Below are 27,338 nucleotides of genomic sequence, written 5' to 3'. Positions count from 1 at the left end.
ACTCACGTGGTGGGCTCCACCATGATTGAGGATGGGGATATTCATGGAGCCTCCTTCTCCCATTACTTGTTGAATGGTCCACCACCATTCACGACTGGATGTGGCAGGACTGCAGAGCTTTGATCTGATCCATTGATTGTGGGATCGCTTAGCCATTTTTATTGCATGCTGCTTCCGCTTTTTAGCATTTATGTAGTCCTGTGTTGCAGCTTCCCCAGGTTGGCACCTCATTTTTAGGTATGCTTCTGGCATACTGTTCTACACTCCTTATTGAACTAGGGTTGGTCCCCTGGCTTGATGGTAATGGTAGAGTGAGGATATGCCGGGCCATGAGGTTACAGATTGTGGTGGAATACAATTCTGATGCTGCTGATGGCCCACAGCGTCTCATGGATGCCCAGTTTTGAGCTGCTAGATCTGTTCTGAATCTATCCCAGACTAAAGATACTGTCCCATTTAGTACAGTGGTAGTGCCACACAACACAACCTAACAGCTGAATTGTGGTATCTGTAATATGATGAATGCTTAAAATCTTTATACTTTTCAGTGGTTTATAACATATTTTTGCAGTGTTATGCAATGCTGTTTGTTGTGTTAAAGAATTTTTGTTGTAATTGGATTGTACAGGTGAGGGGCGAGAAACCATGTTAGTTTTTAAAACCAATTATGAAATGATGTCAGCACTGCACTAGAATACTATCTTTCAAGCTCAGAATGTGAAAATTACAGGACTTGTTTAAAATTATTTAATCTGTTGTATTCACTGTGGTATAGAATGCTTTCTTTTTTTGAAATATGGTTAAAACGGTAAGGATATTGTTGATTTTAATCTTTTTCAGATAGAAAGGGTTAAAACTAGAACAACAGCTAAGCAAAGATTTTCAAAGAACCTTATCCTTGAAGCGATTTCAAATTCTCAGGTTAATATTAGGGAAGCAAAACTGTGCAGAATCAAGCGGTTATTTCTCTCAAGCCATTCCATCCACATGTGTTCTGATTTATTAGTCCTAAACCTCTATGCTCCATAATAATTACTAACTTATGTAGAAATGCGGAAGTCGATTTCCGTTCCTGTTGTACAGCAAGAGGTTTTTTTTTCCTGGAAAAGTTGTGCCACTGCAGCACATCAGTGAATGTCTTGTTCAGCACTCCAAGCTGATCATGAACACTTGGTCGGAAGGATCATCTATAAACCCCCTCCTAGATGTCATTATCACACTCTCTTCTCTCCTGCCCTGGCCTCCGTACTTGCACATCTTTCCAGATTATTTATGAACAAATCGTGGCAATGTACCTAAACTCTAAAATCAGTAGGATATTACCCATTGCACCAACCTAACCATTTTAAAACCCCGAGAGTTCAATTTTCCCCATGAGCTCTCTGAAAACGTTAAAATCTTTGTCCGGATTACTTAACTATGTTAGTCCCATAATGACTCCATGAGGCTTCCAAACAATTTACTTGGCATTTTATCCTTAGGGCTTCACTGAGTGAAATTGTCAAATTAAGATCATTTTGTGCTGTGGACGTATGTCCACTGGGAACTGATTTAGCTTTCTCCAACTCATTTTACTTAGGATCATTAAGTGCTTTCAGACAGTAAAATAAACATGTTTTTAAAGCAACCCTCCCACCCTTTTTCAAAGGCTTATTTTTAAATCTGTAGTCTAAAGGTGTCAGCATTTATTTGTTTAAATCCATTCGCAGGGAGTATAGTTAGATCATATGATATCACCTTGCAGTCTCCAGAGATAGATTGCCCAGGTTTCTTCTTTTAAATATTCCTCAGTTTCTTAATTATTGTTATTATTTACTGATGCCCATTTTAAAGCTTCTGATTTCTTTCTTTTCAACCAATTTTACTCTCCGTATGACATTGCTAGTAAGATTTTGCTTTCAGCAGGCACTCAGAACATCCAGAGGTTAGGGACAATGCTGCTGCTGTAAAAATATCCCTCTCCTGGGAGAGCTGCAAGCAAGATTCAGAGCTCTATTTCACAGCATTCTGTTGTCCTGCATGTAATCTTAGAAAGCGCCTGCACAAATAGCAAGGTAGCTTTTCTTCCTTGTTCCTTTTTTTTCCATTTCTCAAATCTACCCCCTTTACCATGGCCCCTCACCGCCCACTTTTCATCTCCGAGGACTCCGCAATATCGGATTTGAATTGGTGCACAACAAAGGACAGGCATTAGTTGTGGGCTTGAACTTAGACGGATAGCTGGGGTAGTTCGAAACCTGCAGCGGAGAGAAGAAAAGACTTATTGTACTTTCACCAAATAAAATGGTGCTGGTTTTCTCATTATATTTGAGAAAGATTTTGAAAATTATTTCTTCGTTTCCTATTGTAATGTTATCATTATTTGCTTTACCAAAGAGACTTTTGATACGAGTTAAGAAGCAAGCCATACTTGCATATGCATTTGTTTACTGTAGAAACTCAACTTCAAGATGTGCAGATTGACTAGGAGAGGGTGCTTTTATTTTTTATTCGTTCATGGGATGTGGGCGTCGCTGGCAAAGTCAGCATTTATTGCCCATTCCTAATTGCCCTTGAGAAGGTGGTCGTGAGCCACCTTCTTGAACCGCTGCAGTCCGTGTGTTGAAGGTACTCCCATAGAGCTGTTAGGGAGGGAGTTCCAGGGTTTTGACCCAGCGATGATGAAGGAACGGCGATATACTTCCAAGTCAGGATGGTGTGTGACTTGGAGGGGAACTTGGAGGTGGTGGTATTCCCATTCATGGAAGAGGTCGCGGGTTTGGGAGGTGCAACCGAAGAAGCCTTGGCGAGTTATTGCAGTGCATCTTGTAGATGGTACACACTGCAGCCACGGTAAGCCAGTGGTGGAGGGAGTTAAGGTGGTGGAAGGGGTGCCAATCAAGCGGGCTGCTTTGTCCTGGATGGTGTCGAGCTTCTTGAGTGTTGTTGGAGCTGCACCCATCCAGACAAGTGGAGAGTATTCCATCACACTCCTGACTTGTGCCTTGTAGATGGTGGAAAGGCTTTGGGGAGTCAGGAGGTGAGACACTCGCACATGCACAGATGCATAAAAGCACTTTAAAGAGATGAGTTCACCTTATGTTCTTTGCTTCAAAACAATCAGAAGTTTTAAAAATATACATGGTTTAAAATATAAATTTCACACAAAATTTGATTCGCGGTGAGATCATAAGAACATAAGAAATAGGAGCAGGAGTAGGCCATACGGCTCCTCGAGCCTGCTCCACCATTCAATGAGATCATGGCTGATCTTCGACTTCAACTCCACTTTCCTGCCCTATCCCCAGGTCCCTTCATTCCCATACTGTCCAAAAATCTATCGATCTCAGTCTTGAATATACTTAAGGACTGAGCATCCACAGCCCTCTGGAATATAGAATTCTAAAGATTTACTACCCTCTAAGTGAAGAAATTTCTCCTCAACTCGGTCCTAAATGGCTGACCTTATCCTGAGACTGTGACCCGTCATTTGAGACTCTCCAGCCAAGGGAAGCAGTTCCAGCATTTACCTGTCAAGCCCTCTAATAATTTTATACATTTCAATGAGATCACCTCTCATTCTTCTAAACTACAGAGAATAAAGGCCCAGTCTACTCAATTTCTCCTTATAAGGCAACCCTCTCAAATCAGGAATCAATCTAGTGAACCTCTGTTGCACCCCCTCTAAGGCAAGTATATCCTCCTTAGGTAAGAAGACCAAAACTGTGCACAGTACGCCAGGTGTGATCTCACCAAAACCCTATATAATTGTAGCAAGACTTCCTTACTCTTATACTCCAACCCCTGTGCAATAAAGGCGAACATACATTTGCCTTTCTAATTGCTTGCTGTACCTGCCTGTTAACTTTCTGTGTTTCGTGTACAAGGACCCCCAGATCCCTCTGCATACCAACATTTACGAGTCGCTAAACTTTTTAAATTCTGCTTTTCTATTCTTCCAAAGTGGCTAATTTCACATTTCCCTGCATTATACTCCATCTGCCACCTTCTTGCCCATTCACTTAACCTGTCAATATCCCGTTGCAACCTCTTTGCATCCTCCTCACAGCTTACTTTCCCATCTAGCTTCGTTTTGTCAGCAAACGTGGGTACATTACACTCAGTCCTCTCATCTAAGACATTAATATAGATTGTAAATAGCGAGGCCCAAGCAATGATCCTTGCGGCATCCCACTAGTTACTACCTGGCAACCCATTATTTAGGACTAATTCAGAAGTTGAAACATCGATTCTAATTATGTCATGATCTATTAGAACAAAGAGTGGTTCATGAATTGTCAAGCAGAATTCAAATGCTTCATAACTGTCTACTGTTTCTTGTTATATATTATATAGTTTATTTAAACAAACTTAGTTTTTTAACCATTTTCAAAGGAAACACTGAAGAGGGACACTGACAGCTGAAAAGATGTTACTTTTGATCAGGGTGTGGAGATGCCGGTGTTGGACTGGGGTGGACAAATGTAAGAAGTCACACAACACCAGGTTATAGTCCAACAGTTTTATTTGAAATAAAACTGTTGGACTATAACCTGGTGTTGTGTGACTTCTTACTTTTGATCAGGTCACCAGAGCTCACTGATGCCAATAAATTCACTGGTTGGGTGTCTTCCAGGACCCAGATTTAAGAAGGTTAGAACACTGAACGGCTGCAGGGCATTCTGAAGGGGGAGGGTGAACAGGCAGAGGTCGTGGTTCACATTGGGACCAACGACATAGGTAGGAAGAGGGATGAGGTCCTGCAACAAGAATTTAGGGAGCTAGGTAGCAGATTAAAGAGCAGGACCTCAAAGGTTGTAATCTCTGGATTACTCCCGGTGCCACGTGCTAATGAGTATAGGAATAGGAGGATAGAGCAGATGAATGCGTGGCTAAAGAGTTGGTGCAGGAGGGAGGGCTTTAGTTTCCTGGATCACTGGGCCTGCTTCTGGGGAAGGTGGGACTTGTACAAGTCGGACGGGTTGCACCTGAACCAGAGCGGGACAAATATCCTTGCGGGGGAGGTTTGCTAGCACTGTTCGGGGGGGTTTAAACTAAAATGGCAGGGGGTTGGGAACCTGAGCAGGGAGACAGAGGAAAGGAAAACAGGGATAAAAGCAAAAGATAGGAAGGAGAAAAACAAAAGTGGCAGTCAGAGAAATCAACGGTTTAAATCAAACGTGGCCACAGTAAATAATAATTCTAATAGGTCTAAGAGCGTTAAAAAAACAAGCCTGAAGGCTTTGTGTCTTAATGCGCGGAGCATTTGTAATAAGGTGGATGAATTGGCTGCGCAAATAGAGGTAAACGAATACGATTTGGTTGGGATTACGGAAACGTGGCTCAAGGATGGCCAAGACTGGGAACTCAACATCCAGGGGTATTCGATATTCAGGAAAGATAGGCAGAAAGGAAAGGGAGGTGGGGTAGCACTACTGGTTAAAGAAGGGATTAATACAATTGTAATGAAGGATATTAGCTCTGATGATGTGGAATCTGTATGGGTAGAATTGAGAAATACTAAGGGGAAAAAAACATTAGTGGGAGTGGTATATAGACCTCCAAACAGTAAGGTGGAGGTTGGGGATGGCATTAAAAGGGAAATTAAAGAAGCGTGCAATAAGGGCACAGCAGTCATCATGGGTGACTTTAATCTACATATAGATTGGGCCAACCAAATTAGTAACAATGCTGTGGAGGAGGAATTCCTGGAGTGTTTACGGGATGGTTTCCTGGACCAATATGTCGAGGAACCAACCAGAGATCAGGCCATCTTAGACTGGGTATTATGTAATGAGAAAGGATTAATTAGCAATCTTGTTGTACGAGGCCCCTTGGGTCGGAGCGATCATAATATGATCGAATTCTTCATTAAGATGGAGAATGAAGTAGTTGACTCAGAGACTAGGGACCTCAATTTAAATAAAGGAAACTACGATGGTCTGAGGAGCGAGTTGGGTAGGATTGATTGGGGAATGACGCTCAAAGGGTTGACGATGGTTAGGCAATGGCAAACATTCAAAGACTGAATGGATGAGCTACAGAATTTGTTCATCCCAGTTTGGCATAAAAATAAAACAAAAAAGGTGACTCAACCGTGGCTAACAAGGGAAATTAGGGATAGCATAAGATCCAAGGAGAGGACATATAAATTGGCTAGAAAAAGCAATAATCCTGAGGATTGGGAGCAGTTTAGGAGTCAACAAAGGAGGACAAAGGGATTAATTAAGAAAGGGAAAATAGAATATAAGAGTAAGCTAGCAGGGAACATAAAAACTGACTATAAAAGCTTTTATAGATATGTGAAGAGAAAAAGATTGGTGAAGTCAAGCATAGGTCCCTTACAGTCAGAATCAGGGGAATTTATAATGGGAAACAAGGAAATGGCAGACCAACTAAATACATACTTTGGTTCTGTCTTCACAAAGGAGGACACAAATAACCTCCCAGAGATGCCGGGGAACATAGGGCCTGATGAAAGAGAGGAACTGAAAGAAATCAGTATTTGTAGGAAAATGGTGTTGGGAAAATTGATGGGACTGAAGGCCAATAAATCCCCAGGGCCTGATGATCTACATCCCAGGGTACTTAAGGAAGTGGCCCTAGAGATAGTAGATGCATTACTGGTCATCTTCCAGCACTCGATAGACTCTGGAACAGTACCCATGGATTGGAGGGTAGCTAATGTTACCCCACTATTCAAAAAAGGTGGTAGAGAAAAAGCGGGGAATTATAGACCGGTAAGCCTGACATCGGTAGTGGGGAAAATGCTAGAGTCTATTATAAAAGATGCCATAGCAGAGCACTTGGAAAGCAGTGACTGGATCGGACAAAGTCAACATGGATTTACAAAAGGTAAATCATGCTTGACTAATCTACTGGAATGTTTTGAGGATGTAACTGGTAAAATAGACAAGGGAGAACCAGTGGATGTGGTGTATTTGGACTTTCAGAAGGCTTTCGATAAGGTCCCACATAAGAGATTAGCGTGCAAAATTAAGGCACATGGGATTGGTGGCAAGGTATTGACTTGGATAGAGAACTGGTTGGCGGACAGAAAGCAAAGAGTTGGAATAAACGGGTCGTTTTCCGAGTGGCAGGCAGTGACTAGTGGGGTACCGCAAGGATCGGTCCTAGGACCCCAGCTGTTCACAATATATATTAATGATCTGGACGAGGGAATTGGATGTAATATCTCCAAATTTGCAGACGACACAAAGCTGGGTGGGAGGGTAAGCTGCGAGGAGGATGTCGGGAAACTCCAGTACGATTTGGACAGGTTGGGTGATTGGGCAGAAACATGGCAAATGCACTATAATGTGGATAAAGGTGAGGTTATCCACTTTGGTGGCAAGAACAGGAAGGCAGATTATTATTTGAATGGCAATAGATTGGGAGAAGGGGAAGTGCAGAGACCTGGGTGTCCTAGTGCACCAGTCGCTGAAGGTAAGCATGCAGGTGCAGCAGGCGGTTAAGAAGGCAAATGGTATGTTGGCCTTCGTAGCAAGAGGGTTCGAGTACAGGAACAAGGATGTCTTGCTACAGTTGTACAGGGCCTTGGTGAGACCACACCTTGAGTATTGTGTGCAGTTTTGGTCACCTTACCTGAGGACGGACGTTCTTGCCATGGAGGGAGTGCAGCGAAGATTCACCAGGCTGATACCTGGGATGGCAGGAATTACGTATGAGGAGAGATTGTGTCGATTGGGCTTATACTCACTGGAGTTTAGAAGATTGAGAGGAGATCTCATTGAAACCTATAAAATTCTGTCAGGTCTGGACAGACTAGATGCAGGAAGGATGTTTCTGATGGCCGGGGAGTCCAGAACCAGGGGACATAGTCTAAGGATAAGGGGTAAGCCATTTAGGTCTGAAATGAGGAGGAATTTCTTCACCCAGAGAGTGGTGAACCTGTGGAATTCTCTGCCACTGAGGGCGGTGGAGGCCAGTTCATTAAATATATTCAAGAAAGAGTTGGATATATTTCTTGTGGCTAAAGGGATCAAGGGATATGGGGAAAAGGCAGGGACAGGGTACTGAATTTGGATGATCAGCCATGATCTCATTGAATGGCGGAGCAGGCTCGAAGGGCCAAATGGCCTACTCCTGCTCCTATCTTCTATGTTTCTATGTTTGTCCATCTCTTCTTTGTCCCTTTCATTGACTGAGCCTGTTGAATTTAAGGCAGAAACCTGTGGGTGAATCCGCAGATATGGTTAGAAAAACAAATCTCCAAGTTATAAGTCGATACCTTGGAGGGGTTTAATGCTGTTCTATTCGTAATTGTTATAGACGAACACGACTAACAGGAGACCAGCATATTTATAGTTGCATGTCTCCAAGTCTGAATTTTTAATTTAGAAGTACTCCTTAAAGCAATCAGCACATGGATTTTTTTTGGAAGGGGGGAGGGAAAAGGGGTTGCAAAGATGGTAAAAATTTTAATTTGTATCACAAATATAAAATGATGTGGGAATTTATGTTAATTTTGATTGATCTATCCACTCTGGCTGAATGTATGGGCCCTTTTACATTGCTAGAAGCACTGTCAACATCAGACCACAGCTCTCCATGTCGATGGCACACTCTGTAAAGCTGAGGATCCCCAACAACATTGGATACCCACATGTTCATGGGATCCATGAGTTGCCATTGGTTCTCCACCAACCGACAAATGTGCGGGCTTTGATTAGGAACGGCAGGAGAAACAAAGTAGGAGATATGGAGCATGGAGGTCATGGATCTCCATTTGATCCCTGCTCTTGTAAGACTTCTACTTAAATATAAACGTACCTCACGAATGCCTAATTTTGTGTCAGGGGTCATAGACCTGGAACTGACAGAGGAAATTAAAGGCTGAGCATTGTAGTCTCCTTAATGAACTTTTCTATTTAGTTGGTTTGTTTTTTCCAGTGTGCCAATAATCAGTCAAGTTAAATAAAATACAAGAAAAACCACATACCTTCAAAGTTAGTAAAGCTCGCAGTTATACTGTGCTACTGGTCAGAGACCATTTGCATCAGAATCCATTTTCAGCTGATAATAGATGATTTATACTGGCAAGCTGGAATCACACTCTCACAGCCAGGAGAGAGTGCTGCACATGTATGCTGCCTGCTGGCTATAAGAATATGATTCTGTCTCAGCAGAACAAATGACTTTAGAGCCCAGGCGGGATTGTCCACACTCTCAAAACATCCTACTTCATAAAAAATTGCACTTTAGTGTATTGAACATGCAGGAGGATCAAAGGACTGATGTTTTAAAGCTAACTGACACTGGACTGAAGTTATGCTTCATGAGGTGTTAAAGTCAAAAGGTGCGAGACGGCCTGACTAAGGGGGTCTCATATTGCAGCATTCCAGAGTTGGACTCTGCATTTAAGCTGTCACTTTGTATTCCTGAGAGGCAGAAATTGCTTTGCAGTGATGCAAAAGTGATCTTCCAAGTATTTTTAGGCGCCAATTATAAAAATGACGAGGTCAAGCAATTTAAAATGACTCTTTCTCCAAATAGAAACCCTGGGCGCAATCTTGCCAGCCCTGAGGAGGTGGGTATGGAGGCGGGACTGCTGAGAAAATGGCAGAATTTGGGGGCGGGTGCCCAACCCGCCTCCGTGCCATCTTGCCAGGAGGCGGGTAGCCGTCCCGCGCCGGGTCCCATCTCCTTGGAGGCAGGAAGGGATTACAGCCACTTAACACAGAAAATAGGCTTATCACCATTTTGCCCACACAAGTGCGGGCTTCCCGAAGGCTCCGAACCCCGCCAGGGTCACCGAGGCGAGCAGTGGGTCTGCGGGGGTTGGAGGGGTCCAAAAGTGCGCTGTGGTGGTGAGTGATGGATGCAAGTGTGGAGAGGTGAGTATCTGAGGTAAGTGGGAAGTGTTAGAAAAAGTTTACTTACCTTTGTTTCTTCCTGCAGGCTTCAATCAGTGTGTATGCGGAGAGTCTCGCACCCTCTGCGGTAGAGATGACAGACGGCCGTTGCATCCTCCAATGCAACAACCATCTCATTTCTGCAAAAGAAAGAGGTTTGATGAGGTCTTGAATTCAAGACCTCATCAAACTACAGAGAATGTCACTGTTTGAGAGCTTCACAGAGCTGTCAAACGATGACAATTCATCTGTCAAAAATTTTTGACAGCTGAAACGTCATACATTGACGTTCTCTGCAACTGGCTTTCCCTTAATTGGCCTGCTAAACCCGCTGGGCGGGCTTAACAAGGTCAATCAAGGGAAAATAGCGTGGGTTGGCCAGAAGTCGATGGAGGCGGGACTGAAACCCGACAAGTGGGCATCCCGCCTCCAAAAGCTCCCCATTGAGAAAATCACCCGCCCCCAGTTTCCTAAAATATTGCACCTTCTTCCAGTGTTATGTGGAAAAGAATAGTCCATGATTGTATGGAGACCAGTCACTGACAGGAATTACATCCAAACACTGCCACTTTGACAATTATATGCATTTGCATTTTTGTATTTTTACATTGTCTAAGGATAAACTAGTTTCCATGGGCCCTAAGCTCTGGAATTCCCTGCCTAAACCTCTCCGCCTCGCTATCTATCTTTTTTCCTTTAAGACGCTCCTTAAAATCTACCTCTTTGACCAAGCTTTTGATCACCTGCCCTAATTTCTCCTTAGGTGGCTCGCTGTCAAATTTTTTGCCTTTTAATACTCCTGTGAAGAGCTTTGAGACGTTTTACTACTTTAAAGGTGCTATATAAATACAAGTTGTTGTTGATTAGTAGCATTGGAATCTGCAGGGAAAGGTGACTCACAAAACTCCAAAATCATCATGGGAATTATTATTTATAGTGTTTGGAACATAGTCAAAAATAGTGACTGTGGCAGGTTTGTTAATTTGCAGCAATTTAAAAAAAAACAAGATATGGTCTATGTACAAACCTTGAACAAACACACGTCTTAATGGTGCAACAACTTAAATAGCAATTTACAGCTGTTGACATGTCTGACACGAAATGATGATTAGTGAAAGACAGACTGAAATCCCTGCTGGTCATTACAGTGTCTGCTACTGCACCAGGAAAAAAGTTTGCTTGCTATCCATCACAGTTTACTGATAAACCTAATGATGGTGGGGGCTTTGAGTTGTGCTTTATTTACCTGAATTCAACTGTATAGCAACATTGGTTTGATCAGTAGTGTGTCCTGCTGCAAAATGATTGCTGCCCAGCTGTATTAGTGGAAGTCGGTGTTTGTTTTAATCATTAACTGTATTGCAGGTGTAACGGAAAGGGTTGAAATCAGTGTGATCTGTGTTGCCAAACTCCGAAAGGTTACAATTACTTGTGACAAACTTCGGCTGCTGGGCCGTGTGCCTTTCAGACCGCTGTGGTAATTAAAAAGTTAACGTGCCCATTCGCTGTGTAACTGTTTAGAAAATGGATTGTGCTGCTGCTAAGGCAAGGATGAAATGTCACCGCCGACAATTGCAATTGTGGCGAGGCGGTTTTAAATGGATGCAATACAATATAAGAAGCTGCTGCAGTGAGCAAAGAGTTAAATGTTACTGCTGCAATTGACACGCTGTGCAATTGTATTAATGTCGGGCTCAAAGGACTAAGTCGCTGTCCGTTGCAAGACGATATTGGTAAATGGAAGATTTCTGTTGCAATCACTGTATTTCAGTCATGTTAACGAATGGCTGGCAAATCATTGCATTGAAATAGGACTTTTTTGTTGTTGTTGTTGTTGTGTGTTTATTTGAGTGTAAATGTGAGGGGTTAAAGGAGCCTCCTGCTGTGCAGGAGTCAGGGTGAGACGCGAGTGAAAGGGTTACCTGCTGTCCACCCAGTGTTGCTGGTCATTGAGGGAGGCGGTTGCTGCTGCTGCCGTGTGACGATGCTGGAATGGGAAGGACTGTGTGAGCCGCGCTGGAGCAATCGCCGTGTAGCTTCCAACTGCTTCTTGTTGTCATCTCCCTCTGACAGAAGCTTGCACATTTTGTGTGTGTGTGTGTGTGTTTTTTTTTCCGCGTGTGTGTGTGTGGGGCTCGGACTGCCTGTGCGTCGCGTTTACAGCTTTTTGAAGAAGACAATCGACTTTAATTGCAATCTCCTGGGCGATTTGTGACAGAAGCACTTGTGGGGGAAAATTTCCACAGTTTTTGGATACAGACAGACAGACAGACAGGCAGATCCTTTTTTTTGAGAGCTTGGAAGAGATTTTTTTTGTGGACATTTTTGTTTTTTGCTTGGAGTTTTTTTTTTAGTTGTTGCTGTTGCCTGCACCCAGGGGGTTGCTGTTTTTTTTTTCTCTGGAAGTGCTTCTTTCTGCTGTTCTTGTGGCGGAGGCTGGCACTGGGACTGGGACTGGCCATGCGGCTGTGTGTGGTGTTGGAGCCGGCCAGGGGGGGCTCGGGCTCTGGCCCCGGCTCGCTGCTCTTGGCGAGCTTCTGCCCGGGCAGGTGGCTGATGTTGATCGCGCTCAGGTTACTTTTCCTTGTGCCCGCAGGAGAGCCGGTCGGCCGCAGCGACAGCAACTTCCCCAAAGCAATGGACAACGTGACGGTGAGACAAGGAGAAAACGCCGTCCTCAGGTAGGAGGAGGAGAAAAAAAAAACAAAAGTATTATTTAAAAATAAATAAATAAAATGGACAATTAAACGTTATTGTTTGTTGCATGGAAAGTTTGACGCATTTTTTCACTTTATTGTGATTTTTCCCACTTATATTCCGTTCATGACTCAAATGTTGCATTGTGCGATAGTGCTTTTTTATTTTTCAAATCTCGATAAACATTTTGCCCCCCTTTTAAGCATTTTGGAGTCTTAATGTGCCGTGTACAGGGTTTATTTTTGCTGGTCAATAGTATATGTGTTTGATTTTACTAATGTGACATTCGGGTATGCTGGTAAGTCCTTCTCGCTCAGAGGGGAGAGACGGCTTCTCTACACTTCGTGCAGCTTTTTTTTCCTCAGGAATTTGACTCTGCGTTTAATTTGTCTGACAGTCTGTGTATTGCTATGTCATCTTTGGGAAGCGCATCTCCGCTACCAGCGGCTTCACTGTGGAAACTGGTGAATTCTATCTTGCCCACTTTATCTTCCAGCTCCTTTCCATGGTGACAATTGTTTTTTCTCTTGCATAAGAACAATAATATTCATTAGTTATCCCGAATCGTGGCATGTACATTTGCTGAGAAGGAGGGGATCCGTAGAATAATTCATGTATTTACACTTTGCTCATATTCTTGGACATTCTCCAAGGTGCTGTCTCCCGGTTTATTTTGTAACTGCAATGATGGTTAAGGGGACAAGACGAGGGATTTTCTAAGTTTCTTGAGGGGGTGGGTGGGTGGGGTGAGAAGAGAAACCATCCCGGGCGAGTTGTCCAATATAATTTGGATGTATCGTGGGGAGGAAGGAGGCATCATACCTGAAGTGTAAGGGGTTGTCTCTGGAAAGGAGAGTGGAATGGTGCATTTGTGCTTTTTGCTGTTTTATTTTTAGAATTGTTGAGGATTCCTCCTGTGCAATTTCAATTTTATTATTGTACTCCGCTAATCCTCAATGTCACTAGTGTGTTATTATTATTTGATGTATATATGTTAGATTTGAGAGGATCAGTCTAACCATTGAAGTCTTTGGAAAATATTGCTGTTCTTGTTTAAATAAATTAATAAAAATTAAAGGTGTTTATGCTTTTTGTGGTGTTGTGGTCAGAAAATGTGTTTGGGAATCCATTTCTGGTAGAAGAGTATCAATCGACCAATTTGTATACATTGCTTGCACTGTGTAGCCTTAGTGTAGAGCACTCCCTCTGTTCAGTGCTTGTGATTTTATTAATGCACTCCCTTTCGGAGTATAGCCATCTCGCAGAGAGGCACCCTTTAGATGAAAGGACATCTGGGTAAATTATTACTGTTTTTGTTTTATAAGTGATGCTGTCCATGGTAGTGACAATTAGTAATGTTGTCAATGTCATTAATGCATCAATTAATAGGGAATCACCTTTAACACCTCTGGTGTGATAATTGAGAAAATATTTGAAGCGTGTAATTTTTATTGGTTGGTCTGATATTTTTTCAATATTCAGAAAAAAAGGGTTATTAACTGTAAGAAACTTGGGACTTGTATTCCTTCAAGACAGAATCTAGAGTATGATTAACAATTAATTTAACTACAATCACTGCTTCATAATATTTGTGACTCGGGTTGATGTTTATTGATGATTAGAGATTTTGAGACTGCTTGGCTGATCTAGTATCTGCTCAGGAATTTTATGTTGAATATTTTTTTCTATCATATAAATAATACAAAGTTACTTTTAACATGCAGGTTGCATGGTTCATAAGCTAGGTGGGAAAGTAAGCTGTGAGGAGGACACAAAGAGCCTGTAAAGGGATATAGACAGGTTAAGTGAGTGGGCAATAAGGTGGCAGATGGAGCATAATGTGGGGAAATGTGAGGTTATTCACTTTGTTAGGAAGAATTAGAAAAACAGAATATTTTTTAAATAGTGAGAAACTATTAAATGTTGGTGTTTGGAGAGATTTGGGTGTCCTCGTACAGGAAACACAAAGTTAGCATGCAGGTACAACAAGCAAATGGAAGGCAAATGGCTTGTTGGCCTTAATTGCAAGGGAGTTGGAGTATAAGAGTAAGGAAGTCTTGCGACACTTCTACAGGGCTTTAGTGAGACCACACCTGGAGTACTGTGCACAGTTTTGATCTCCTTATCTGAGGAAGCATATACTTGCCTTAGAGGCGGTGCAACGAAGGTTCACCAGATTGATTCCTGGGATGAGAGGGCTGTCCTATGATGAGAGATTGTGTAGAATGGGCCGATACTCTCTGGAGTTTAGAAGAATGAGAGGTGATCTCATTGAAACATACAAGATTCTGAAGGGGATTAACAGGGTAGATGCTGAGAGGCTGGTTCCCTTGGCTGGAGAGTCTAGAACTAGGGGGCATAGCCTCAGGATAACGGGTCAGCCATTTAGGACTAAGATGAGGAGGAATTTCTTCACTCAGAGGGTTGTGAATCTTCAGAATTCTCTACCCCAAAGGGCTGTGGATGCTGAATCATTGAGTATATTAAAGGCTGAGATAGATAGATTTTTGGAAAAAATCTATGCCCTTGCCTGAGGGCTCCGGAGGTCTGGCCATTTCCGCTCCTGGGCCTCTCCACTATGAAATGCGCAGGGCCCAGTTATCCCAGGGGCACATGTGGTTTGCAAGCGTCCCTGGGATCACGTGGGCCATAGGGAACCAATGAAAGAAGGGAATCCCCCTTCATACTTTTGACAGGTCTCTTAGCTTAGACCCGTCAAAAGTATGAATGGAGATCACTCCAAAAACACATCAAAACATTAAATACATTTTTAAAAATCACGTTTTTAAAATTAGTTAAAATTACATTAAATTAAATATTTTAAATTAAATTTTTTGAAAAGTTTTTTACGGGGCTATAAATAAACTTATCTTTTAAAAAATTTTTAAATTATAAATGAGTGAAATTTTTTTTTTTCCTTTTTTAAACTCTTATGCGGGTAAAAGCAGGCCTTATGCTTTTAGCAGGCGTAAGATTTTTAAAGGATTTCAGCGGGCGGAGGTTCTGCAGAAAGCGGAACTCTTCCCCCCCCGCAGAAGCCCTTCTCCAGGGCAGGCGGAGGATCTGTCAAGAGGATTCCTGACGGATCGGAAATGCCGGTTTTCAGTGCATGCGCTTCGCATGCCTGAAACCGGCACTTGCGAGGTCCCTACGGGTGTGTACACAGCTCGTACACACCCGTAGGGATCGGAAAATACGGGCCAATATCTTATGCTGGGTGATCACGAAGCACCATCAATGGGGAATAATGTATAGACTGCGCTGACCCATCCTCTGTACCAAGTGACACAATTCAAGCATTCCCCATGGAGGTTTATTTTTTTCCCCTCTTGGGTTACCTGGCTGAATTTGGGAAAATATGCCCTACTTGGAAAGCTAAAGTAAATTTATCAGTTGCAACTGCAATTTGAACTTTTCTCTGCTTTTTCAAAATCTAGTTCTTTAGTATAGTTGGTATTGTACTGAAGCAGTTCCTCGTCTCTAGTTTACATGAGCACCTCAGCTGAATTGGACTTTGCGAATACATGACCTCTTGGTATAACATCACAGAATACTGTAAATGGCAAAGTTGCTATTTACTGTCCATATAAATGAGAGAATTTTTAAAATTACAGTTATAGAGTCAATACACTGATCCTGTGGTTAGAAAATGCTTTAAAAATGATCATAGTGGTCATAAATGTACAGAAATATTGGGTGGCCGGGGGTGGATTTCAACCCCCAAAAATGGGTGGGATTGAGTGGGAGGTTAAAGTGTTAAAAATGTGAAACCCAACTCCACTTTAAATATTATAATGAGGCTGGAAACCTCAGATTTAACCTGCTGTGCAGGCTTAACTGTGGCCGGCTGAAGATCCCGGTCTTGGGATTCCCGGCAGCTGCAGCGAGGTGAGGACAGCCTCGGGGAGCAATCCTTTTGGGCTGGGAGGAGTAGGAGTGCTTCTTTCCAGGCCCCCAAGCTCCCCCACCATCAGCCACCCCCCTCCCTCCTTCTGACAGATCGCACCTCCTCCCAGGCGTTGGACCCCCACCCCCGGGGTCGGGGCTCGCACCTACCTGTGGTTACGGCCTCTTGTCCCGCTTTCCCTGCCTGACTGGAAGCCAGCCTGTCAATCAGGCTGACTTATGGGCGGGAAACCTGCCCATGGAGTCACATGCATCATGCGAGGACCTGAGCTCCACTGGGGCCCTCCCCCTCGACGGGTGTAAAGGTCACAATTCCGGCCATTATGTCCATTTTTCACCAATTTGATATAATTGTGAATTTGGTGGAATTAATAATAAATAAGCAACTGTTTTGAGTTATTTTAGTAGCTTGAGATCAATACCTGGATTGAGGGTGGTATTTGCATCATTGATCCCATGACTTGAATTTGATTAAGCCATGTTATAGACAGCAGTTGACTTCCATTTAGAAATTCTTAGCAAAAATTCAAACGAGCAATGTAAAATAAGTACATGGAGCAATCTAAAGCTATAATTTGATTGGGAAAGGGGTTAGTTTTGATGCGGTCCTAACCCCATGAAATTGAGGGTTGTATACTTTACAAGGAGCTGTCAATGGTGGGAAAATGTTAAGAGTGAGACAAAAGTTCAATCCAAATATATGAAGCGGCGTTAACTTTTAAAATAGTGATGTATCTAAGTAGTTAACATTTTTAAACCAAACGAAGTTGAGTCGCACTTCAGATAATTGTGACTTGATGGGTTTGATTGAGTCATCTATCCCCTGAGACTGAGCAACAGCCTCTGTTGTATCCAGCACATATATACTGTAGGTGACATGAGCTGTTAATCGTTTGAACAAGTGATAGGAGAGTGTTCTGTAGAGCTTGTTAAATATCACAGAAACAAATCACAGGAAGCATGGCCCTGATAGTTGGCAACAACATTTTACAAAAACAGTCCGAGAGCAGCAAATATAAACGACCTGGAAGAGTTTGTGACAACTTTGAAGTTGACTCTTTTACTGGTAATGTTGGAAAAAGTGTGACACCTGTGAAAAGGGCATAATGGCCTGTCATTATAGTGGACATCACATCACAGGCACTGCAGTGAAATTGCTGTTATTTTCTGCAGAAGTTTGTTGCTTTATATCTGTTGTTTACTACAAAATTCATGAGAATCACAATATAATTTCCTATTTTTTGGTCTTTAATTTTTTGAACACTAATACTGCCTTTTTATATTTTGCTTCATATAGAACATTTTAGGGGCATTACACGGAAGAATGCTGCAGATAATATGTACTTGTGCTAACTGCCGACAGGAAGTAGATAAAATGAGAACATTTTCCATATATTTCAAAAATAATTCACATGTGAAATAACACTTATAGCCAGCAGCAACGTACAATCTTCCAGAACTCATTAAATGATGTACATAAAGCTGCATTCTGTTGAAATATGTGCTACAGTACTTAGCAAAATGAGTAACTCGAACAAAAACTGTGATTTTTAAATAGCTTTTCTTTTTGAGCTATTCAAGTTGAAAGTTTTCTGGACTTAATTTAGCGCAATTGCTGTTGCTTTTTCAATTTAGCATCATCACACTTCATACTGGGAACCCAAAACGAAAACTTTACAATAATTAACACAAGTTTGGGTGTTCAAATAATGACTTTTATTTTGCATACCTGTGATTTACTTTGGGCTTCACTTTTTTTTAAGTGCTGGTAGAAGACTTTTACAAATAGAAACAGAAACAGCATCGTCATTTTCGGAAGGAACCTGAGGAGTTTACTTATGAAGCTCTGATTCTAAAGAACTGAGGGGCAATTCAGTGCCTATAGATCTGTAGGTATGCAGATGTTTAGTGCACTCAATTTAGAAGACACCACAGAACACCTTTTCTGTTCTGTTAAAGTTACGATTAGCACCACATCACTGTAAGTACATCAGTATACTTTTATATTTCTCCTCCCCTCCCCTTCAAATGGCACCATGGAGCACTTTTTAAAATTATTTGCTCAAGGCATGTAGGTGTCGCAGTCCAAGGATAGCATTTGTTGCCCATTCCTAATTGCCCTTGAGCGGCTTGCTAGGCTATTTCAGAGGGCAGTTAAGAGTCAACCGCATTGCTGTGGGTCTGGAGTTACATATCGGCCAGACCGGGTAAGGGCAGCAGATTTCCTTCCCTAAAGGACATTAGTGAACCAGATGGGTTTTTATGACAATCCAGTAGTTTCATGGTCACCATTACTGATACTAGCTTTGTTATTCCAAATTTTTATTTAATTAACTGAATTTAAATTCCCTAGCTGCCGTGGTGGGATTTGAATTCTTGTCACACAGATTATTAGTCCAGACCTCTGGATTAACTAGTCCAGTAACATTACCACTATGCTACCATTCCCTCACTATTCAGTAGCTGCAGGAAAATCCTGCTTGGCGTTATGTTTTGGGATATTGCAGAGGCTTCAGTCCAGTGTTACACCTGAAGACCACTTTAATGTGATTATAGCAATGTCTGAGTAGTGTAGTTTCCTTCTGTAGACTATTAATAGGAGATCAAATAGCGCAATGAATGGTGGTTTCAAAGTGCAAGAAACAATAAAGGTCAAAAAAATGCATTGGAGCAGCAATGAGTGGTGGCATGGATTAGTGGAATGCAGGTTTGATTCCCAGCCATTTTGAAAATTCAGCAGATTCAGCCATACAGCGGTAGAAAAGGATAAATTTAAAGTGAATCTCCACAGGGCTACTGCAAGGCACTTCTCAGCTGGTGAAGAGTAGTAGTGGGGGCAGGAAGACAAAGCTAACCTCGTGGCTCCTGAAAAGTGCAGGAAGAAGGGCAAAAGAAAACCAGAGATTTTTTAAAAATCAGTTGGAGAGGTGGGTATGTGCACTGATAGGAGGGGTAGTAGGCTTATCAAAGAAATTAATCAGCAAAGAACAAAATCCACAATCTTGCAACATAAACCAGTGAGATGAAATAACAAGAAATCCCAATTGAAATGCACCATGTCCCTCAAAATGGTTGCTGATTTTTTTTAAACTGTGTATCATACGTGCCCAGTTTAGAGATTAATGTTTCAGACAGTAAAACAGGCTAATGAGCAAACAGCAGAACATTTGGAGCTCTGTTTTTGCCATTTATGACAGAATAGTATAATTTCCACTGTGTGATAACTTGCCTTATATTTTTTAAATTTCATGTAGATAGGATGTTTTGCGCTTCACTTTACTGACCTACATCTGTAGTCCTTTTTTAAAAAAAGGGAAATAATGCTCTTTAGTTGTTACCTCCAATTTTTTCCTCCCTTTTTGATATCTAGTTGAGTGGTTGGTCATCTTCTGCCAGTGTTAAGCCAGCCACATGAGAGCAGCCTGGTAACAACGCTTTGATTTTAGTTGTTTTTCTTCTTGCTGTTCTGCTCACCCACCCCCCTGTCAACAGCAGCACAGCCAAGATAACGGATGAAGCCTATACCTACCATTCCTTGGTGAATCATTTTAGTGACCCAAAATGCAAAACTACTGTGCCAGTTGTGTTTTTCATTTCTTCTAGGACCTGGTAATAAGGACTGAGCAGGAGCATTAATAGTGTGATTCTACTAATTGAATTATTTATGCTATTTCTGAGGCTGTCTCTTTTCTTTCCCACATCCAATTCCCAATGTTGTTCTGATTTTGGATTGATGTGTTGCTGCAAAGTATCTCTTGAGAAGAGACTATGCATAAATCCTTCCACATTATAGTGCAAGATTATTAAAAATGAAGTGGGGGGGTAATTGTAAACCCTTTTTTGTTTGTAGAAAATTCACTGGAATACCCTAAGGGTTAATTTGGGCTATCCAATTTTATGTTGATTTAAGATTTCACATCATTTGAGTGGCAAACATGATTTACCTAACAGATTTCAGCAGGTGTTCCTGGGGGATCTAATATGAGCTTTTTACTTTGAAGTACTTTATTCAGATTGACAGCTGCCTTCTAAATCATATTTAGTAATTTCCATTATTTTCATTAAATCTAATTAAGAATGTAGTCGTACTTTTTGAGATTGAATGGCCTCAAGCACTATTGTCGTATAACTATGCTGACCACTCTGTACAGATGGATAAAGAATACCAGAATGTTGCAGGTACGAAGGCCGGGAATTTGCTGCAATGGTATTATTGGCGACGATTGCCAGAAGTTAGACCGTTGTTTGCTCCAATTGTCCACCGCCGGTCCAAAGTCAAAATTTGCTGGGAAACTCATTATCATACGGCACAGCGATAATGGTGGTTATCCAAGGAATTACCACTCGGGAGCGTCCTTTACTCAATTTTTAACATTTGTAATCAACACCGCCTCATATTCTAGCAATTTACCGTCTATAACAATTATATTTGTTTTATGATGTGTATATTTAATAATCTTACAAATGTAAAAATGATTAATTGCAATCAAATTAGAGTTCATTGGAACTTACTTGAATTAAGTCTCCTTGTGTTTTATAAACACACGTAAGGAGTGATCATCCTATTTGTAATGTAAGTCTAATCCAAAGTTTTTATTTACATGTCTGAAGGTTTGTGCAAGCACCTGTTGTAGAGATTTTCTTCTATTTAATACCAGATCAAACATATGTATAAAATCTAACACACTGGCCCGTAATTTGCAGTCAGTTGAGAAGCAAAGGCGCTTCCCGCAGTTCCCAAAGAAAACTGCCCACAGAGATTTCTGTGGCGAGAAGTCGCCTTTTTTGGCGTTCAATTGATTTCAGCGTCTGTAATGGAAATTCCTAGTACGATGCTCCTGAGATGTCAATGAACTGTCTAAGCAGCCAAACCCATTGCAAAATTCTCACAGACAGGAAACCAGGAAATGAGAAGCTGCTTTTATCCGGACTTTGTAAAAATGTTAGAGAGAGAAATAAAGATTGGGACTCTCACATGGGGATAAGGTAGAAGCTGAATTATAAACAAACTTGGGGAAAAATTTTTTTTTTTAATTGTAATTTTTATCATAATGGAGAAATTTGACACTCCACAAACATAAAAATTAGTTTTTCAGGGCCAGAACGTTTGTTTAGCAGTCAACATGCTGTTAGAACCCCAGTTATACCTATTCCAACAAGGCTTAACATTTAATGGGGTATTTAACAGCGATATTACCGTGGAAAAGCCCAAGATTTCGTCAGTTTCACTGATTTGACTGATTACACTGATTGCCAGCTAATTGGGGAGGGGGACGGGGGCAGGGGGGTCCACAGCACAGCCAGTGAATGACTGACTGCAACTTCAGGATTTCCACGTTTAGATGCGCATGCGCTAAACCCTGAAGTTGTTGTCAGTTTCAGAGGGGTAATAATGGCGAAAGCTGTTATTTTGCTGTCATTACCCACTGCAAATTCCGGGCCAATGAAAATAACAATTGGGAATGAACGTTAACTGTGGAAATTGTTACATCTTGGTCTGTAAAATTTAGAAAAATTGTGATCCTATGTGTTGTTAGTGATGTCGTTTTTTCCAAGAATTCTCTTCCCATTGCAAAGTAGGAATTGTAATTTTTACACATTTATTAATAAATTTATAATGAGGACCAGGAGTTGTAGCATCTTTAATAAAATATGTCGTTCTTACATAATTATAAAATGAACAATGGGTTACTTCACAAAGCTAATTCTGCTTTAATACCCTATCAATCTTTAAATGCTGTGCCCTGAGTTAACCTTTGCAGTCATTTGAACCCACCGGCACCATTCTGCAACAGCACTCTCATAAGTAGCCTAATAAATTTGCTTTCCCCTCTGTTTTGAATGGGGGCTGAGCTTGTATAATCCAACTTTTAAGGTTTTGGCATTAGTTCCAGCAGAGCAGCGCAAATGGCTCGGGAAGCATGGACATGGTGTGAAAGCCATAATTTCCTGGAATTTCTGTGCTAGAATAAAGGCATATGCCATCGATGCACCAATACTATATTGCTAGTTTTCAGGAATTTCCGGGCCTACGTGTTGCATTATGCGATGTATATTCTAGTGATCCCTTTGAGATTTGAGTACAGATAAGCCCACCGATTTTTATTGCAGAAGTAAGCCATCCTGTTTAGCACTCATCAGAAAATCCTGACCCCCCCTGCCTTCTGAGTCAATCCACCTTACTGGATGCCTTGAAGATCAACCCAACAATGTGCAATCTTCATGTCCTGTTTGAGCTGTATATCTCACATCCGGCCCATCTCCAAGACTGCCTACTTCCACCTCCGAAATATTATTCCCAATAATGCTGAAATCCTCATTGGAACATATCACTTTAAACTCAATTTTTCCAATGCCCTCTTTTACCAGCCTTCTGAATAACAATTAAGATGAACGCTAACTCATCCAGAACTCCACTGTCTGCATCCCAATCCACACAAAGTCCCACTAGGTTATTATCCCTGTGCTGACTGACCTTCATTGGATCCTCATCTCTATGTTTTGACTTCTCAATCCTTTCCCTGTTTAATAAATACTTCCTCTTTCCTATTTTTTCATCAGCACCCTATCCACCTGCTCATCTAGTTCTGGTCTACCATGTGTTCTCTTCTCCCTATCCCTCAACCAGCAATGGGAGAGTCTTCAGCCATCTTGCTCCTCTGCTCTCGAACTCTCTCCCATGTGCCTTCATTCTTGCCTTCAAAATGTATTTAAAACATTTGGTCACCCCCTGTAATTCCTTCCCTCTTGTTCCTGGGTCTTGCCCAATAGTGTGAGGCAACTTGGACTGTTGTGTTGCTTTAGAGGAGCGATATAAAAGTAAATTGTTGCTGATACTGAGGTGAGGATGTTAACTTGGAATTCCTACTATATTCAAAAAGGAATTCATACTTTCTGTACCCAAGATGGCAGTGACACACAAAAACGATACTATTTTCACAATCAGTTCTGAAGGGCATCAAATGTGAGATGTTCGTATAGAAATCTTATATGAGACACTTCATTATAAAGATCTTGATACTTGACGTGGTGCCATTGCTATTGGAAAGAATGTTCTAAGTTGTTCCCTGTTTAGAATGAAAAATTGATTTTTTGATTCTTATTTCAAGGGCACATCTTGTTAATTGTCAGCAGTTTGAAGAAAATTGAAGTACTGCTGTTAAAGGAGAGTTATTGGGTTGGATGGGTAGTTGGTTGAAATCACATTAGCAGAAGGTTGTTTGTTATTAATGAGTGGATCTGATTGGAGCCTGATTACAAGTGGACCACTACAGGCTCTGTATTGGGTCCTTTGCTGTTGATCATTTCTGTTTATAATGTAGAGGAGGCTTTAATTAGAACCATTCTTAAATTCACAGATGAGACAAATGTGCATGCAGGTAGTAATTCAGAACAAATCGATAGTTTGCAGTCCAATGTAGATGAATGTGTCCATGAGGTTGATTTTAACTTGTCCCATCTGGTTTAAATGGGACAATAATAGAGTTTAAATGACAGTGCAGTACTTAGCTGGGTGGGTAGCCTATGTGCGCTGTTAAACTGCTAACTAATTGCGGAAGGCTAGATGGCCCTTTTGTGCCCGTTTCAGGTTTTGCATGTTCTCTGTAGTAGTAGAGCTTCTTCAGATGTGAACAAATGTAACATCTGATAAAATTACCTAAAGGCATTGGCTTTTTAGTTCAAAAATGATACCTTTATAGAAAAATATCACAGCCGCTGGTGAAGGCCACATAAAGCCCCATTGTACATAAAGGCCTCATTTACTGGCTGGAGTTGCTGCTTGAAGAAATAAAACTCCATTTGACAGCATTGTACAGAAAGTTCTTTGCTGATACTTCAGTGTGATTAGTACAAGAAAAGATGTAGGTGAGCAGACCACATTCACTGCGATCTTGTCACCAACTGTCATTCTGAATACTGCGGAAATTTGAGGAATTCCACAATTTGTTTGGATGAAAATTTGTCCAAGGGTTCCTTTAAAATATATTTCCATTATTGAAAGCTACAAGCAGGAGATTGTTTGAAAGCCAGTAGGATTTTATGAACCATTGCTTATTGTAATTTGTTTATTAATTGAGAGATCTTCAAGAAATTAGAGATCTTGAAGTTTAGTTCCTGGAACAGCTAGATGAAGCCTGCTTCGGAAATCACAGTTGAGCATGATGTTACCTCCACCTGATATGTCCTATCAGCCACCCCCGGCACCCCCCGGCCCTACACATAAACACTGCATTTCTTTTATATTCGTTCCTGGGATGTGGGCGTCGCTGGCAAGGCCAGCATTTATTGCCCATTCCTAATTGCCCTTGAGAAGGTGGTGGTGAGCCACCTTCTTGAACCGCTGCAGTCCCTGTGGTGAAGGTACTCCCACAGTGCTGTTAGGTAGGGAGTTCCAGGATTTTGACCCAGCGACAATGAAGGATCGGCGATATACTTCTAAGTGAGGATGGTGTGTGACTTGGAGGAGAACTTGGAGGTGGTGGTGTTCTCAGTCAGTCTTTCACTCTCGCCATGAGTGACTGATGAGGATGAGCACTGTGAGAACTGTTGCTGATATTCTGGGATGCTGAGACTGATTTTGTGCCCCTGAAAACTGCTATGCCTTGGCACAAGCAATATATTGCAGATCCAAAGTTAAACCTTCATGACCTGTATTGCTCAGTTACATGTCCAGATGGTACATTTATCAATTGAAACTTTCGGGTGGGAGTGGCTTTTTAGCCTTTGAAACTGGAGATCAGAGATCTGATTTCTTTGTCTTTCCCCTGTTCCAGTCGTGCAGGAGTGAGCAGCAACTTCTGCCATTCTTGTTACCAGTAAACAGCAGGTACGCTGCTGTGTATTTTCACTTTTCCTTTCTTGGTCCTGAGATCACTCAGCACAGCGCTGGATCTTAAGGTTCAGTCTAAAAGTGATAAAACCTGCTCCATTGAGGGCATTCCTGTTATTTGCTACAGCATGAACTTGCCTTGGCAACCAATTTAGTGATGCTGCTGGACCTTTTGGGGCAAGCACTGTACAGAAATTAGAGGGGAAGAAATTCTCAGCTGCAGACCTTTCAAGTTTAAGATCTAGCTACAGCTTATGCACCCTCCTCCAAATAGGAAAGTCGTTCCTGTAAAGTACTTGATGTGCTTCTAAACCACAGTCCTCAACCATCCCCAGAGAGAAGGAGCCCAGTCCATTAGTGAGCATCCTAAGTAACAGTCCTTTCCCTAAATGGTAGTATGATTGCTCTCTGGCTCCCGCGTTATGGACACTTCATACTTTTAACAGCAATTGTAAGTGCATCTTGATTACTTAAAGGACAAAATATATAATTAGCCATGGGTCCCTTCCATTATTTTTGCAAAAAAAAGCATTTTTTTAAAGTTGAATTCACAAAGGTCCTCAGTGGGCCTATGTAATGCCATCCATTTCATTCTGTAAACGTTGAAGTAGAGTCGCTGTGGTAATTTTAGCTAATGGAATTCCCTCAGAGAGCATCTGCTCTGTCAATGGATCAATTGCAGGTGTTTACTTCACTGTCCTCACCCTTATTTTGTACCGAATATTTGTTAAAAATTCTACTCTCCCGATCAATTATGCAGCAGCTACCACTGCATCGCTGTTACAATCACATCGGTCTGAAATACAGGTGTAAAAGTTCAACAGTATAAATAACTAATTTTATTATTTTGTAATGTTTAGAATAAGATGGGTTTGCAAGGAGCAGGCTTCATATTCTGGATACCACAAAATCTCTGTTGGGGAAATCAATGTTGGATGTACCTTTTTATAAAGATTTCCTCAGGAAGACATAATTAAGGCAGTCTTAGGTTTCAGTAATACTGCAGTTGCCGGTCTCGGACTGCTGCCTGTAGACTGCAGTGAACATCTGGCAAACAAAAGTTATACTGCGAGCTGCACATCCCTTCATTTTGTAGTCAGATCAGCCAAAAAGTAGCTCTGTACATGTGTTCTCAGATACATGAGCAGAGTTTCCCTCTCTTGGGGTTCTTAGGAAAAAATTGATGTGAGCATTTGTTATCTCATAGGGTTAAAAGGATTCCATGAAAAGTTTGAAAGTTCACGGGGAATCCATTAGACTTCTAAGTAGTCTTAAAATTTGACATTACACTGGTTTGCAGTTATTCTGCAGGTAGTGCCAACTAAAATCAATGTGATACAGCCACCTGGCAGGGATTTCACCCTTTTAAATACCAGGCATCAGATTGGGATCCAACATTTGAGTTATTCTGTCATTTTTTGTGTTGATGTTTGACAGAAGTGACCTCTCATTGTGGCAAATATGACAGTCAAATACCTTAAGCCATAAGTACTGTATTTCAGTGCATGTTAAATTTTTAGCTGTCTGGAATAATAATCCTCATTGTGAACATTTTAATCTAACAAAGCCCTATCACCTGAAAGAGGGCATTATTGCAACATTTTTATATTCTCCACAGTACAGGTAAAGCATATTTTTTTGAATTGTTTCCCACAAACAACTGTTGAGACATTACTTACCGACACAATGAGATTAGTTGGAGGATGGGGGAGGGAGGAGATTAAAGCAGTTTATCAACTGTTGAGCAAACCTTCTATAAACGTGCCGACATTAACGTTTCTATTGTTTAAAAACTGTAACTTGTAATTCCACCAGAATAAATTGATTGTTAGAAGATGTATAACATATACCCAAGGTGAAAAGAGTCAGAGAAAAGCAAAGTTCAATTAAGAAACAGCGGTTGTGTTACACTAAGATTGGGTTTTAAAAGCTTGTAGAGAGAAGTGCAAGGACAATCTGAAGGAGGCACTTCCACAATTATGATGTCTTGGCAAAGAATGAGTTGAAATAGGAAGGAGAAGATGCAATATGTTTTGATTTCTAGACTGTGA

The 27,338-nt window shown here is 41.4% G+C and overlaps 1 protein-coding gene across 7 annotated transcripts in view; it reads left to right on the top strand.

The window, feature by feature from the left end:
- The first annotated feature begins 11,859 nt into the window (after positions 1-11,859).
- Positions 11,860-27,338, top strand: part of LOC147100392 (opioid-binding protein/cell adhesion molecule-like) — a 1,212,876-nt gene continuing 1,197,397 nt past the window's right edge. For 5 of the 7 annotated variants that reach the window (XM_085968060.1, XM_085968058.1, XM_085968056.1 and 2 more), the window contains exon 1: positions 11,861-12,535. In XM_085968060.1, coding sequence (XP_085824186.1) covers positions 12,315-12,535 — 221 coding nt within the window. In that variant the 5' untranslated portion in view covers positions 11,861-12,314. Of the gene's footprint in view, positions 12,536-27,338 lie in introns of all 7 variants that reach the window. The other 2 variants (XM_085968055.1, XM_085968059.1) reach the window with 2 other exon arrangements.

Source organism: Somniosus microcephalus, chromosome 26, assembly GCF_052327205.1.
Source record: "Somniosus microcephalus isolate GS21.2 chromosome 26, FLI_Smic_1.0, whole genome shotgun sequence".
NCBI lineage: Eukaryota > Metazoa > Chordata > Chondrichthyes > Squaliformes > Somniosidae > Somniosus > Somniosus microcephalus.
Note: the sequence above shows the minus strand (reverse complement) of the source record. Positions and strands in the feature narration are given on the sequence as shown.